The sequence below is a fragment of the Notolepis coatsorum genome (genome assembly GCF_963971535.1).
Source record: "Notolepis coatsorum genome assembly, chromosome: 9".
NCBI classification, from domain to species: Eukaryota; Metazoa; Chordata; class Actinopteri; order Aulopiformes; family Paralepididae; genus Notolepis; species Notolepis coatsorum.
In genome coordinates, this window is record NC_140173.1 from 143,020,982 (window position 1) to 143,035,792 (window position 14,811).

At 44.1% G+C, this 14,811-nt stretch overlaps 1 protein-coding gene across 1 annotated transcript in view; it reads left to right on the forward strand.

Annotated features, from left to right (window-relative positions):
- The window catches only part of LOC311234787 (uncharacterized protein), a gene marked incomplete at both ends in the record, with an annotated part of 71,604 nt that overhangs the window by 36,153 nt on the left and 20,640 nt on the right, over positions 1–14,811 (forward strand). The window contains 13 exons of the mRNA XM_084322031.1: positions 2,103–2,156; positions 2,278–2,331; positions 2,436–2,489; positions 2,694–2,747; positions 2,831–2,884; positions 2,994–3,047; positions 7,972–8,025; positions 8,189–8,233; positions 10,084–10,137; positions 11,382–11,435; positions 12,270–12,323; positions 12,981–13,052; positions 13,145–13,180. Of these exons, the coding sequence (XP_084178157.1) occupies positions 2,103–2,156; positions 2,278–2,331; positions 2,436–2,489; positions 2,694–2,747; positions 2,831–2,884; positions 2,994–3,047; positions 7,972–8,025; positions 8,189–8,233; positions 10,084–10,137; positions 11,382–11,435; positions 12,270–12,323; positions 12,981–13,052; positions 13,145–13,180 (693 nt within the window). The remainder of the gene's footprint in view (positions 1–2,102; positions 2,157–2,277; positions 2,332–2,435; positions 2,490–2,693; positions 2,748–2,830; positions 2,885–2,993; positions 3,048–7,971; positions 8,026–8,188; positions 8,234–10,083; positions 10,138–11,381; positions 11,436–12,269; positions 12,324–12,980; positions 13,053–13,144; positions 13,181–14,811) is intronic.

Sequence of the window (14,811 nt, forward strand, 5' to 3'; positions counted from 1 at the left end):
GCACACACACACACACGAGAGAGATCACTATTCCAGAACCATGCATGCTGCTCAGTCATGTGTTGTGTTGGACTGTAGCCTGCCCACGCATGAGTGTAAACATCTGTCTCATGTGTGTGTGTGTGTGTGTGACTCAGTCGAAGTTTCTCACCCCTCTGCCAGCTTGTGAATCACAGAGCATGACCAGGGTTTATCGCCATCGCCAACCCCCCTGCTGGCATCCGAAGGAGGGGCATTTCCTGGCTTTAAATATTACGAATTCCCCCCCCCCCCCCCCCATCTGAGGTGCTAGTGGGTGGCCCTTTTCCCTTTCCTTGTCAGCCCTTATGCCGCCTTAAAAAGGGAAAAACACTGTTAAAGTCCACGGTCGTGCCCCCGGCCGCGCGCGTTGGGCCCTCTCCTTGAGGTTAACCTCCTGCCCGCTGACTCTGCATAAAACATGTCTGAGGTGAAATGGTTAAATAAACCCAAACGGTGTAGGGAGAGGGCTTCTGGCCTTGTTATAATACACCATTTGTTGACTCAGTGAAATGTTGCCAAGTGGCAAAGGCCCAAGTCTTAGTCGTGTGTTAGTCAGGAAGCGGGCATCAGCAGCTGTTGCAACACCACGGTATATGGCGGTATACGGCGACTATCGTCTTTCTCTCGCCGAGCCGCTAATGAGATTACCGCTGTCGTTAGCTCAAGTTGAAACCGCCCCTCGTACTGTAAACATGACATGCCTTCCGAGACAATGTTATGATCACCATGGCAACTGCACATCAGTCGACTGCTACTTTCCAGTGGCCCTCGGTGAAAAGTGATTACTGTCAGACGCAAACGTTTGACCAGTGTGTAAAGTTGTCGTCTACATTACATTTACATTTACATTTAGTCATTTAGCCGACGCTTTTATCCAAAGCGACTTACAAGTTTTGTACGACAAGACAGCAGGAAGGGCACAAGTCTATCAGCTGAGTAACAATGTTCATCAAAGTGTTGAGTGCTACAGTGTGGGTTAGTATATTAGGACAAGTGCATGACAGTACGGTTAGTTAGGGTTAGAGTTGTTATTATTATTATGATTATTATGATTTTTTTCTTCAGATAATGAAAGCAGTTTAATCAGTCTTGTGTCGTTAGTCAAAGTTTCTCAAAGGAAACTGAGGAAATGACTTTAGACTTTTTATACTTTTTATATCTTAATCAGTGGCCTGTTTTTAAGTCTTAAAAATAGTATCTTTGGAAAACAAGTGACAAAATCAGCCGTTTGGGTTAGAATCCAACTGAACTTGTTTTAAGGGATTTCTTGAAACATCAGAGAATATCTAGAAACGAGGCACATCAACTCCTGCTGCTTGTCTTGAGAACATCTTGGAACACGTTATCTATCTATCTATCTATTGGCAGATAGGTTGAAAATATGATTTTAAGACTCAATACACAATTACATTACTTGTAAAAGATACCAGCAATCAGTTACCTGCAACTAGTCTCACACAAGGAGACGAGATTAGATGAGATGACATGAAATTAAACGAGATGACATGAGATAACATGACATGAGATAAGATGAGATGGGATGACATCAATTGAGACGGGATGCTATGGGATACAGTGAGAGATGGGATGGGATGAGATGGGATACAGTGAGATGAGATGAGATTAATTGAGATAGGACGATACGAGATGAGATGGGACAATATGAGACGATACGGGATACAGTGAGATGGGATAATAATATGAGATAATATGAGATGGGATGATATGAGATAGGATGGGATGAGACGAGATGGAATATGAGATGAGATGATACGGAATGAGATGAGTTGAGATTGTATGACATGGGGTATACAGTGATACGGAATGAGATGAGTTGAGATGATTATATGATATGGGGTATACAGTGAAATGGGATGAGAGGAGATATGAGATGAGACGAGACGAGATGAGATGAGATGGGATACAGTGAGATGGGATGAGATGAGATTAAATGAGATTATATATATTATAAATCCCAGAGAGAAATTCAGCTGTCATACTACAGCAAAGTAAAACACACACACACACTCAACAGCAGTCATACAACTCGCATCATAATCATTGCAAAATGTGTCTTGCAGGGGATCATGGGACACACAGGAGACTATGGGCACATTGGCGAGACAGGCCTCCAGGTGAGTGAGAATTCGCCCCCTTAACCCGTCTCACACTCACCCTCTGCCCCGATTCACACATCCATTGACTTTTTCCTCCTCGCAACTCATTAACTTAAAAACCCCGCCTCACTCTCCTCAGGGCGAAGCGGGCATCGCAGGCGAGAAGGGAATGAGAGGACTGTACGGCCGAGTGGTAAGCCACCGAAACATAATCAGACTCTATCATCTCCTCGTTCCTCTGTGGTGCAACGTGGGTCGGATCAGTAGCGTGTTTTAATGAGCTTTCTCTCTCCGCAGGGCGACAGGGGCAACAAAGGTCTGAAGGGATTAAGAGGAGCGGGGGGCCACAAGGTAAGACGTCACACACACCTGTCTTCAAACCCAAAGGCTTTCATTAGGTTCCTGACTAATTCGGCTATTACCTCACGTCGGCAGCTTTTAGCGAAGCGTCGTGCTCGTTATCGGATTCCACTTGTGTTTTCTGTATCGATCGAGTGGCTTTGAAGACGATCTAAGAAGGGGACGTTGATGTAGACATTATGACTGTGATTGCAGGGAGTGCGGGGCCCATCCGGAGGCCTGGGAGAGACCGGGGAGCCAGGAGAAGTGGTACGTTGACGTTATTATCTGCGATGCCGTTGTAAACGATTGTGTAAATGACTGTATTAATAACCGTTGGGGCTTTTCTGCAGGGTGCCCAAGGCGAACTAGGATACGAAGGAATTCCTGGGTACCAAGGAGTTAAGGTATAGAGTCTTTCATCTCTTAGTCAGATCTCTCTGCTGTTTTCTGCTTAAGGCCAATGCTGCCATTTTCCACTGCATATACGTCTCAACATCAATCTCTCGCCCGCAGGGAGAAGAGGGCCGCCTTGGTGTCGTGGGTCGCGCAGGGCCCGAGGGGCCACAGGTATGCTGCTGAGAGGGCCCCCCGCAAAACGTGCCCCACGCCGGGTTCCCAGTTTTGTCGCAAAGATACCGAAACTCATCCGACCATCTTAATTTACTGTCCCTCTACCTTGAAAACCCCCTCGTGTAAAGTGCACTGAACCAATAAACTATTTTTAATAGGGGTGTCCGATATTATCGGCCTACCGATATTATCGGCCGATATCGGCATTAAAATGTGATATCGGAAAATATCTGTATCGGTTTTCAAAAAAAATAAATTAATAATAATAATAATTTACATTTCTATAACCTTTATTTACCCAGGCAAGCAAGTAAGAACAAATTCAGATTTTATTTATTGTAAAAAGTATGCATAATGTTGTGTTAATTCCACAACAAGAGATATGTAATGTTAATTACCTGAAATTATTCAATTTTGGGGGGGGGGGGGGGACCCTGCATATATCGGTATCGGTTGATATCGGTATCGGAAATTAAGAGTTGGACAATATCGGTATATCGGTATCGGTAAAAAAGCCAATATCGAGCATCCCTAATTTTTTATGTGGTAAAGCGAACACAGTGGAATAGAGATATGCTTTGGCACATGCACGCCATCTCCATAAACAACGTCGGTACATGCGGTTGGATTTTGGCTCATGGCAGGTTTGAAGGCCTGAACTGCAGCAGCAACACGCCACGGAGATTGAGAGTCAATGAGCGAGGAGCTTAAAGGACGGGTGCACTTATTTTTTTTTAAATCTTTTATTTTTATTAAACATTGTTTGGCGTGATGTTGGACTAGCACAGACCATCATTTCATTGATCATTGATAATTCCGTTCACCAGGCTCAAATACACTCCCAATGAGGCAAATGTTTTAGCCTTTATTTCTACCAAGACCACGATAGATAGTCCTTGTCCAAAAACAGGAATCTCACAGTATAATCAGATGTCTTTATGTTCTACTGAGGAAACGGTTGAAAATTGTACATGATCATATCAAACATTGTAATGAGTTTCATTAGGCCTTGTGCTGTCTATACTGTAAGTTGATGTGTAACTGGCCTATGAACTCATTATAACTTTTGATACCGATGAGCGGTTTGCAACCATTTCCTCAATAGAACATACGGTATGAAGACACGACTGATTTATACTGTGAGCTCCCTGTTTTAGAAACGGACACGTGTCATGGTTTTTGAAGGCTAAAACACTTGCCCCATTGGATTGGATTGGAGCCTGGTGAGAGGATTCTCAATATGGTACTAAAGCGACCAGTGAAATGATGGCCTGTACTAGTCAACACCATGCCATCGTGCCAAAAACCGGCCATTTAAGCTGCCCTCATAACTCAAGTAATTCAAGGTCAACTAATAGCTGTAGGATTTTGTCAACAAGTCAAATAGTTGATGTTATTGGCCGATCTCTAAAATAGCATAATTGTCCTGGCATGCAATCGGATACAGAAGCACCTCTAAATCTAGTGCTTATTATTAAGACCAAAGCATATTTGTGAATGTCAAATGATGCAACAGATGTGCTCATAATTTTCCGGGAAATAACTCAATTCAGCATGTTTTTTTTTTAATATTTCATGTAAAAAAGAAAACCATAAAGATATCAGCAGACAACAAACATCTCAGCCTCCTGCTAAGTCGATTAATTGCCTGAGAAGAGGCGGCCATATAAGTGATGTACTGTACAGTATAGAAGGAGCATCGCTCCGACACATCGCTATAGGCCTATAGCAGTTATCTAAGCCAGTGGTTCCCAAAGTCGGGGTCGCGACCCAAAGGTGGGCCGCGAGCAGCCACGGGAGGGCCGCGAGATGATTTCCAAAAAAAAAATATATATATATAAAAAATATTTGTTTTTTCTTTTTTTTTTGTCAGGCCACTGAACTTAGAAGCAGGCCAGGACAGTGTTTCTAGTTGTATTCTAAAATTATATTCTATTGTATTCTAAAATGTGACTATATGGTTTTATATTAACTTAATAAATAAACAAAAACGAAAAATCTACTTATTTCAACGAACATTTCAAAATGCACATAAAACGCTGAAAACAACCGAAGCAACAATAGTATTTTAATGAGGCTATTATTATTATCATTATTATTTTGCAACAAGTTAGCCCTCTCATAAATAGCACATATAAATGAATAACTAACTTGAACTAACTTAATAGGATTGAAGTGATATTTGGCTTAAAAAATCGGTCGCCTGGCAAAAAAAAAAAAAAAAAGCTTCACGATGTGCATTGAGCCGCGGCTCTCTGACGCCTTATTTTCTGGGTCCCGGCCTGAAAAGTTTGGGAACCCCTGATCTAAGCAGCAGGGCTATTTGCATTACTTTAAATAAGACGCTATTACTGTAGGCCTTTAGACCAATAACACATCCATTTAACTTTATTTAGGCCCCATGATACGATATTATCACAATACTAGAGTCACAATGTTGTAATGTCAAGATGTTGTGATATATTGCGATCTATTACCTTTTTTCAACTGCAAATGATGTCCCCCAACATAAAACGTACTTAACTTTATCTACAATAACATATATATATATATAATATATACTAATATATATATCATCTGTTTTATCTAAAAATATAAAGTTTTCAGTTTGTTCACCTCGTTCCAATCATTTTTATTGCAGTAAAATGGGATTGACAAGTAAAATAAATTATATACAGTATATATATTTTTTTTTATATTGATACTTGCCGTCACTGTATCGATATCATATTGGCGCGCAAAATATTGCGATATATTTTGCTGTATAATTTTCTCCCCCACCCCCAGTAACAGCCAACATATTTAGGCCCACTTGGAGTTACATAGTCAACGCAAATAATTTGAAGAACATTTCAAACCTTTATTTATTCTCGAAAAGGACAATTGAGGTCACTCATTTTCAATGTCATCGAGACTTACAGACATTTCAATGCATACATTTTCTACAATATAATAATAATAAATAATAACTATCTATATAGCACCTTTCACACATGGACCGCAGCCCAATGTGCCCCACAGCAAATAATATACAATTAACATAGGCATACAATTTGCATACAGTTGACAATAAAAGCAATGCATAAAGTGCAGACATAAGAATAGGTATAAAAGACAATAAAAGTGTAGGGCGGCTGGGTGGCGCAACGGACATTGCGCTCGTCACCAACGCGAGAGACACCGGGTTCGAATCCGGCTGTCGGCGTTGCCTCCGGCTTGGGCCGGCCGTCATACTGGCTCAATTGGCAGAGTCAGCGGGTGGTAATCTGGACGTTGTGGACAGTGACTCCTACAGGTCGGTTGGGGGACGCCTGCACAGCAGAGACAGGAATTAGCGGGGGTAGTGTGAGCCTCCCACACGTTACACCTCGCCAATGAGAGTACGCGCTGGCAGGTGAAAAGATGTGACAGGCTGCCTCCTCGTGTACCGGAGGGGACGCGTGATGCAAGGCTTCTATCCTCCCTACAACCGACCAGTGGGGGGCATATGCGAGCAACGTTCAAGACAGGGGAGGGGAGAATTGGCACAGTGGGTAATTGGGATGGGAGAAAAATAGAAAATAAGGAGAAAAAGTGGATAAAAAATAAAAATACAATAAAAGTAGTGCAACGTAGAATGTGCAGACATAAGAATAGGCATAAAATAAGTAAAATAAGTACAGTGTTCAAAGGCATGTGAACCCCCCCCCTGTGTTGAGCTGTGTTGAACGTCACACTCCAACCTCTACTGTGTTGAACGTCACACTCCAACCTTACTGTGTTGAACGTCACACTCCAACCTCTACTGTGTTGAACGTCACACTCCAACCTCTACTGTGTTGAACGTCACACTCCAACCTCTACTGTGTTGAACGTCACACTCCAACCTCTACTGTGTTGAACGTCACACTCCAACCTCTACTGTGTTGAACGTCACACTCCAACCTCTACTGTGTTGAACGTCACACTCCAACCTCTACTGTGTTGAACGTCACACTCCAACCTCTACTGTGTTGAACGTCACACTCCAACCTCTACTGTGTTGAACGTCACACTCCAACCTCTACTGTGTTGAACGTCACACTCCAACCTCTACTGTGTTGAACGTCACACTCCAACCTCTACTGTGTTGAGCCGGGTTGAACGTCACACTCCAACCTGCAGTATTTCTACAATCGCTTTTGAAACCGTCCCTCGTCTGAAAATGTGATAATTTATAAATGTGTGGGGACAAGGGGAGCTCCAGTAGCTCACCGCGTACCTCGAACGCTATTTCGGCGTCGGGGACAACCGTGCGCGTCACGGATCTGGGGTACACGAGTTCGACTCCCGGACTCGCCGTATTTTCTCAGAGTGTCTTTCCCCCCATCTATACCCCATTCAACCTGTTTCTGTCGGTCATACTTGACCAGAAAAAGCGATAAACGCGAAAAGAACCAGCTGACTGGTCAAAGTTTAAAAAAAAAAAATGTGTGGGGACAAACCTGTGCACACACACACACACACATACACACACACACACACACGCACGCACGCACGCACACGCACACACACACACACACACACACACATGTGCATGCACACACTTACACACACACACACATACACACACACACGCATGTGCATGCACACACACACACACACACACACACACACACACACACAGCCTCACACACACACACACGCATGTGCATGCACACACTTACACACACACACACACACACACACACACACACACATACACACACATGCACGTGCATGCACACACTTACACACACACACACAGACACAGACACACGCACACGCACACACACACACACACACACACACACACACACACACACACACGCATGTGCATGTACACACTTACACACTTACACACACACACACACACACACACACACAGGTGATATGTGATAAAGATGGTTGTGTATTTCAACAGGGCATTGTGGGAGATCCTGGAGAGAGAGGGACCACTGCAGAGAAGGGAAAGCCTGTACGTTTCATATGTTTACCATAATAATGATGTACAAAATTCACTTTGTGTTCTGTGGTAGCAAACTCATACTTCATTAATGTCTGTGAAATATAGAAATTTGAATATCCTTAAAAATCTAAATGAAATGATTCTAAACCTGGTTATTTATCGGCACATTCAGGGCATCCAAGGAGTTAAGGGCAAAGTCGGTGGCGTTGGAATCAAGGTGAGTCACGCCTCAGATACCTGGTCTGTATGTTTAGAGCAGTGTTTCTCAACTGGTGGGTCGCGGGGCCATTTTGAGTGGGTCGCGGATGTGTAAAAAAAAAAAAAAAAAAAAAAAAAAAGGAATTTTTTGTTTTTGTTTTTTGCACTACCTATCTTTGTGAAAGTGGCTTCTCAGCTCTGGTCCAGCTGAAGACAAAGCAGAGGAACAGATTGGACATTGAGCATGACCTCAGAGTTGCTTTGTCTACCATCACCAGGGGTGCAGTCGTAATATGGGCGAAGGCCAAACGCCCGCACACGCGCGCTCCCGCGCACGCGCATACATGTTCCCTCGGTTGCGCACAGAACAGGCGATACACCTTGTCTCATCCTTCCAGTCGAGAGATCAAGCAACCCCCCACCTACAGGGCTTGTATTTGGTTGTCGGTATCCTATTATTATGCAAAGTCTAGGTGATAAGTGCCGCGACGAGTCATTTTTGTGTGGCCGGCCGGCACTTACCACCTAGACTTTGCATAATAATAGGATGCGCGCACTTCGGCCTCAGTGACGAAGCCCAAACGGCGTTTGACCGCGTTTGCCCAGCACTGCACCCCTGACCATCACCCCAGACTTTGAGACTCTTGTCAGGAGCAAACAACATCCCGTTATCCCATTAGTTCACTGGGATGTTAAGCTAAGAAGTCTGCTAAGAAGTATATATTATTTATTATTATTATTTTATTTCATTGAGTTTTTAGCCCTAGTTGCACTTTTGTTGCAACCCCAGTTATCCCATTAGTTCCCCCAAACTTACTGTAGGTATGTTATGTTAAGCTAAGAAGTCTGCTAAGAGCATAATTATTTATTAATATTATTATTATTTTATTTCATTGTGTTTTTAGCCCTAGTTGCACTTTTGTTGCAACCCCAGTTATCCCATTAGTTCCCCCAAACGTAGGTCTGTTATGTTAAGCTAATAAATCTGCTAAGAAGCATATATTATTTATTATTATTTTATTTCATTGGGTTTTTAGTCCTAGTTGCACTTTTGTTGCACTTTTTTGTGTTTATTTCATGTTTTTAACAGTGCATGAAAGATTGTGTATTACTGCAAATATATATATATTTTTTTAATAAATCATAGTGGTTCAAGAATTTGGGTCGCGACTTAATGACTAAGGAAAATGTTGGGTCCCGAGGCTAGACCAGTTGAGAACCACTGGTTTAGAGGACCCAAGGTGAGTCACGCCTCAGATACACCTGGTCTGTATGTTTAGACTGAGGACCCAAGGTGAGTCACGCCTCAGACACACCTGGTCTGTATGTTTAGACTGAGGACCCAAGGTGAGTCACGCCTCAGACACACCTGGTCTGTATGTTTAGAAGAGGACCCAAGGTGAGTCACGCCTCAGACACCTGGTCTGTATGTTTAGACTGAGGACCCAAGGTGAGTCACGTCCTCAGACACCTGGTCTGTATGTTTAGACTGAGGACCCAAGGTGAGTCACGTCTCAGATACCTGGTCTGTATGTTTAGACTGAGGACCCAAGGTGAGTCACGTCTCAGATACCTGGTCTGTATGTTTAGACTGAGGACCCAAGGTGAGTCACGCCTCAGATACTTTCACACCCGAGTATGTTTACAGGACCTTTTCTGTGTTCATATCCTGCCCGTCTTTCCCTGCACTGCTCTTGTGTGATCTGTTTGTACTAGTGTTCTTTCACAATAGAAAAGTAACTAATCACAACTGAGATAAGCTATACTGATATGCCTTTGTGATACGTCAATATACTATTACTCATACATGCTACACTAGAAAGATAATGTGGCTGATGTATTGTAACGTGATGGGATCTCTCCTCCTAGGGCATCATCGGAGATCCTGGTTTGTTAGGCAGAGACGGGGATCCTGGAATAGAGGTACTGTACCACAAGCAACGACATTACATTACATCATGGTGAGCGGTCAGGTGGCGTAGCGGAGATTGTGCTCGTCACCAATGCAAGAGACTGCGGTCTCGACTCCCGGAGAGTCAGCATTGCCTTGGCTCGGGCTGATCGCTATACTAACTCGTTTGGCTGAGTTAGGGGGGAGGGGAGCCGTGGGTGGGTCCTGGGGGCGTTGTGGACAGCGACCCCTACAGTTCGGTCGGGGCGCCTGCTCAGCGAAGGTAGGATCTGGTGAGAGGTAGTGCGGCCTCCCACACGTTACACTCTCCCAGTGAGAATCTGCGCTGCCAGGCTGGCTGCCGGCTGGCTGCACATGCGTCGGAGGAAAGCATGCGACAGTCTCTGGCCTCTCGGACCAACAGTAGGAGAAAGTGCGCAACAACCAGGAAGGGGGTTGGGAATTGGCATAACGACTAACAGTGGGATGGGAGAAAAATCGGAAAAAAAAGGAGGGGGAAAAAGATAATAAAAAAAAGAGAGTACATCATGGTTATTGGGAACCGGTCACGGGAACGAGGCAAAAGGCCACCTCAGATTAAACAAAGACCAAAGCTTTTATTTTGTTCCCTGTCGCTAAGCAACGTTAAGTCTTTGGCGTTTTTGGCGGCTGGGTAGCGCAGTGGAGAATGCACTCGCCTACCACCGCAGAGACTCTGGGGATCGAATCCAGCTGTCAGCGGTACCTCCGGCTTGGTCAGTCGTACCTACTAACACCATTGGCAGTTTTAGCGGGGTGGGAAGCCGGCGGGGTGTGTGTCCTGGTCGTTGTAAACTGCAGTTCCTACTGGTCGGTCGGGGCGCCTGTTCAGCAGGGAGGGGATCGGGGGGGAAATAGCGTGAACCTCCGTACGCGTTACGTTCCCCCAGTGAGAGTCCTCGCTGTCAGGTGAAAAGAAGCGGCTGGCTGACTCCACATGTCTCGGAGGAGGCATGTGGTAGTTCTACACCCTCCCCAGGCCGACAGTGGGACAATGCGCGCAACGACCGGGAAGGGAATTGGCATAACGACTAAATTGGGATGGGAGCAAAAAATACAGATAAAAGTTAGAACAAAAAAAAAATTATATTAAAGCAACGTTAAGTCACCAGTTCCTATACTGCATTGGCAACTTCCTGGGACGTCTCTCGTCCAATCGCAATGCGTGTTTGGAACTGAACGTTGTATCATGGCTGGCTGGTTTGTTTTCTAATAAGTGTTGTCGGTTTCCACGCAGGCGTACCAAGGAGCACAGGGGCCAGGTGGCAGAGGGGGTCAGATTGGAACAAAGGTGAGACGCTGCGTTGATTCACACACTGCTGTTTGAGACTACAGTAGGTGACGAGCCACGTCTCTTCAGAGGGGAATAGGGATTCGGTAAAACGACGAGTCAAAAACAATGGGTATGGTTGGGCTTATATATAGTATTCACTTTCACTCATGTTTAGCAGTTACTCTACATGTCAGTTATTGTATCAAGAGCTCAGTCAGTTACATACAGTACCGTCGGTCCTTGTATCAAGCACTCGGTCAGTTACATACAGTACCGTCGGTCCTTGTATCAAGCACTCGGTCAGTTACATACAGTACCGTCGGTCCTTGTATCAAGCACTCGGTCAGTTACATACAGTACCGGCGGTCCTTGTATCAAGCACTTGGTCAGTTACATACAGTACCGGCGGTCCTTGTATCAAGCACTCGGTCAGTTACATACAGTACCGGCGGTCCTTGTATCAAGCACTCGGTCAGTTACATACAGTACCGGCGGTCCTTGTATCAAGCACTCGGTCAGTTACATACAGTACCGACGTCCCTTGTATCAAGAGGTCAGTCAAGCGAGACTTAGACTGAAACGATTTCTTCCTCCAAACTTTGGTTTGGTTTTCAGTGGCAGGGAGCCCCCCCCCCCTTGTTTACATCTGGATGACAGATTGGGCCTTTAACGGATGAAAGAAAATTAGCGTTTTGGTTTGGTTGTAATTGTTTACAAGATTTCCCATCTAGAATGCCTGGAAATATTGCCTGTTTCTCATAATTTGTAGGTTTTGTAAAAAAATAAATAAAAAAAAACCCACATGTTGTTTCCACCAGATCGGTTTGTGTAACTTTTTCCTTCTTGAAACAGGGAGAGAAAGGAGTTCTAGGACCGGCAGGAGAAATGGGTCTTCAAGGCCAAACCGTAAGTCCCATCTTTTCCATCGAGAAAAATACCCAGAGGCGTGTGTGTAAAGTACTTTGCCATTCTAAAGGTGATCTACATCAGGGGTTCCCAAACTTTTCAGGCCGGACTTTTTTTTTGTTGCCAGGTGACCGATTTTTTAAGCCAAATATCACTTCAATCCTATTAAGTTAGTTCAAGTTAGTTATTCATTTATATGTGCTATTTATGAGAGGGCTAACTTGTTGCAAAATAATAATGATAATAATAATAGCCTCATTAAAATACTATTGTTGCTTCGGTTGTTTTTAGTGTTTTATGTGCATAATCTGTTATTTAGTTTGAAATGTTCGTTGAAATAAGTAGATTTTTCGTTTTTGTTTATTTATTAAGTTAATATAAAACCATATAGTCACATTTTAGAATACAATAGAATAGAATTTTAGAATACAACTAGAAACACTGTCCTGGCCTGCTTATAAGTTCAGTGGCCTGACAAAAAAATAAATAAAATTTTGATTTTTTTTTTCTTTTTTCTTTTTGAAATCATCTCGCGGCCCACCTTTGGGTCGCGACCCCGACTTTGGGAACCACTGATCTACATTACACAGCCAGTGTGGTGAAAGTGAAGTAAGACCTTCAGGTAGGTTTATTAAAACATGTCTCACTCGTCTCCAGGGCCTGAGGGGTTACAAAGGTACCGCGGCGAAGCCAGGAAGACCTGGGTTTATCGGGCCCCCAGGACCTGTTGTGAGTGTTCCGGATAAATCTTCCACCAACTCTTTTGAAATACAAGTTCATTCTCTTCGAACCACTAAACCATGTCCCATATCTCTCCACAGGGACACGTGGGCCTGGCGGGCAGGGCAGGACCTCGGGTAAGACGCCGCTAAATAACCACCCCGCCATCCGCTGTCAAGGGCGTGTAAAGAAGGGGGAAGAATTAGGGATGTCCGATATTATCGGCCGATATTGGCATAAAAATGTGATATCGGAAAATATCGGTATCGGTTTTCAATTTTATTTTTTTATTTTAATTTTTTTTACATTTGTTTAAGCTTTATTTACCCAGGCAAGCAAGTAAGAACAAATTATTATTTAATTTATTGTCAAAGTATGCATAATGTTGTGTTAATTACGCGACAAGAGATATGTAATGTTAATTACCTGAAATTATTACGTTTTTTGGGGGGGAAACCCTGCATGTATCGGTATCGGTTGATATCGGTTGATATCGGTATCGGAAATTAAGAGTTGGACAATATCGGCATATCGGTATCGGTAAAAAAGCCAATATCGAGCATCCCTAGGAAGAATACAAACATTTGTATCTTTACTTTACTTAGCAGTGGTTGTTTTACGTGAACCACATGACATCGCCGTGATATGGCACGGTCTTAATTATTGTACTCACAAATGGTAGTCCTCCGTAGTGCGTTTCAGATCAGACCGCACGATAGCGGCGGCGATAACGAGGTCAAACGAAACACTAGACCGACGAACGATCGGTTGATCCGTCCGCAGATCCTCCTCCTCTGCAGGAGACCGATTACCGAGTCCATTCTTTTACATTTCTCGTCTTGTTATGGAGTGGTCGTCGTCGTCGTGACGATCGGGTTACAGTACCGAGCCAGGTCGGCCTGCTACTAGTGTCATGTGTCAGCGTCAGCGGCAGCGGCAGCGCGGCTCTCCTGTACCTCAGAGCCGTCTGTCAGCGGACGCCGGACCCGCATCCAACCCCCCCCAGCAACGCAGGGGCCCCGGCAAACGAGAGGATAATTCACGTAATTCACAGTTCTCCAGAGTTAGCTGCTCCCCCTGTCTTTGGTTGTCATGCGGCTGCTCTGGGGGCCGCTGTATCCAATTCTCTCCATCTGGACAGGAGGTCAACCCGGGGGCCAAACCCCCCCCCCCCCCCCCCCCCCCCTGAGGACCTGTCCTCTGTGTTTACAGGGCACCCTGTGTCAATTACAGAGACAAATCTTTCAGTGGAACACTCGGTGGAGCTATTTATGTGTTTCCTCGTGGCGTGCTATTGCTACACACAGTACTGCAGCAGTCCGAGCTGATGACAGAAGGATGTAGAGTAGAAGTATTGATTTGTTTTTTAAAAAAAAAGGGGGAAGGCAACTGCATTCAGCATCACAGCGGGAGATATGCTTCATTCCAAAATGACTATTTATTTCATATTAAATTACTGTTTTTACGGCTGTCCCCGACTATAAGGATTTGGATGGTCGACTATGATTGGCCAACATTTGCCGTTAGTCGGCTATTAGTCGACAAAAAAAAAAAAAAGTATAATATATATATATATATATTATTTTTTTATCATTCCATTTGGGCTGTGGGGGGTGCTTAATGTCTGAAGGAGTCGACTGAAGGCTTCTTGTCCTCTGCAAAAGCATGCAATTGGTCCACTGATGGATACATCTTGATATTTGTCTAGTCTAGTGTGTTCATTAGATGGTGAAATCCTCTTTCAGTGCCTCTGTGCCTGTTTTCGTAG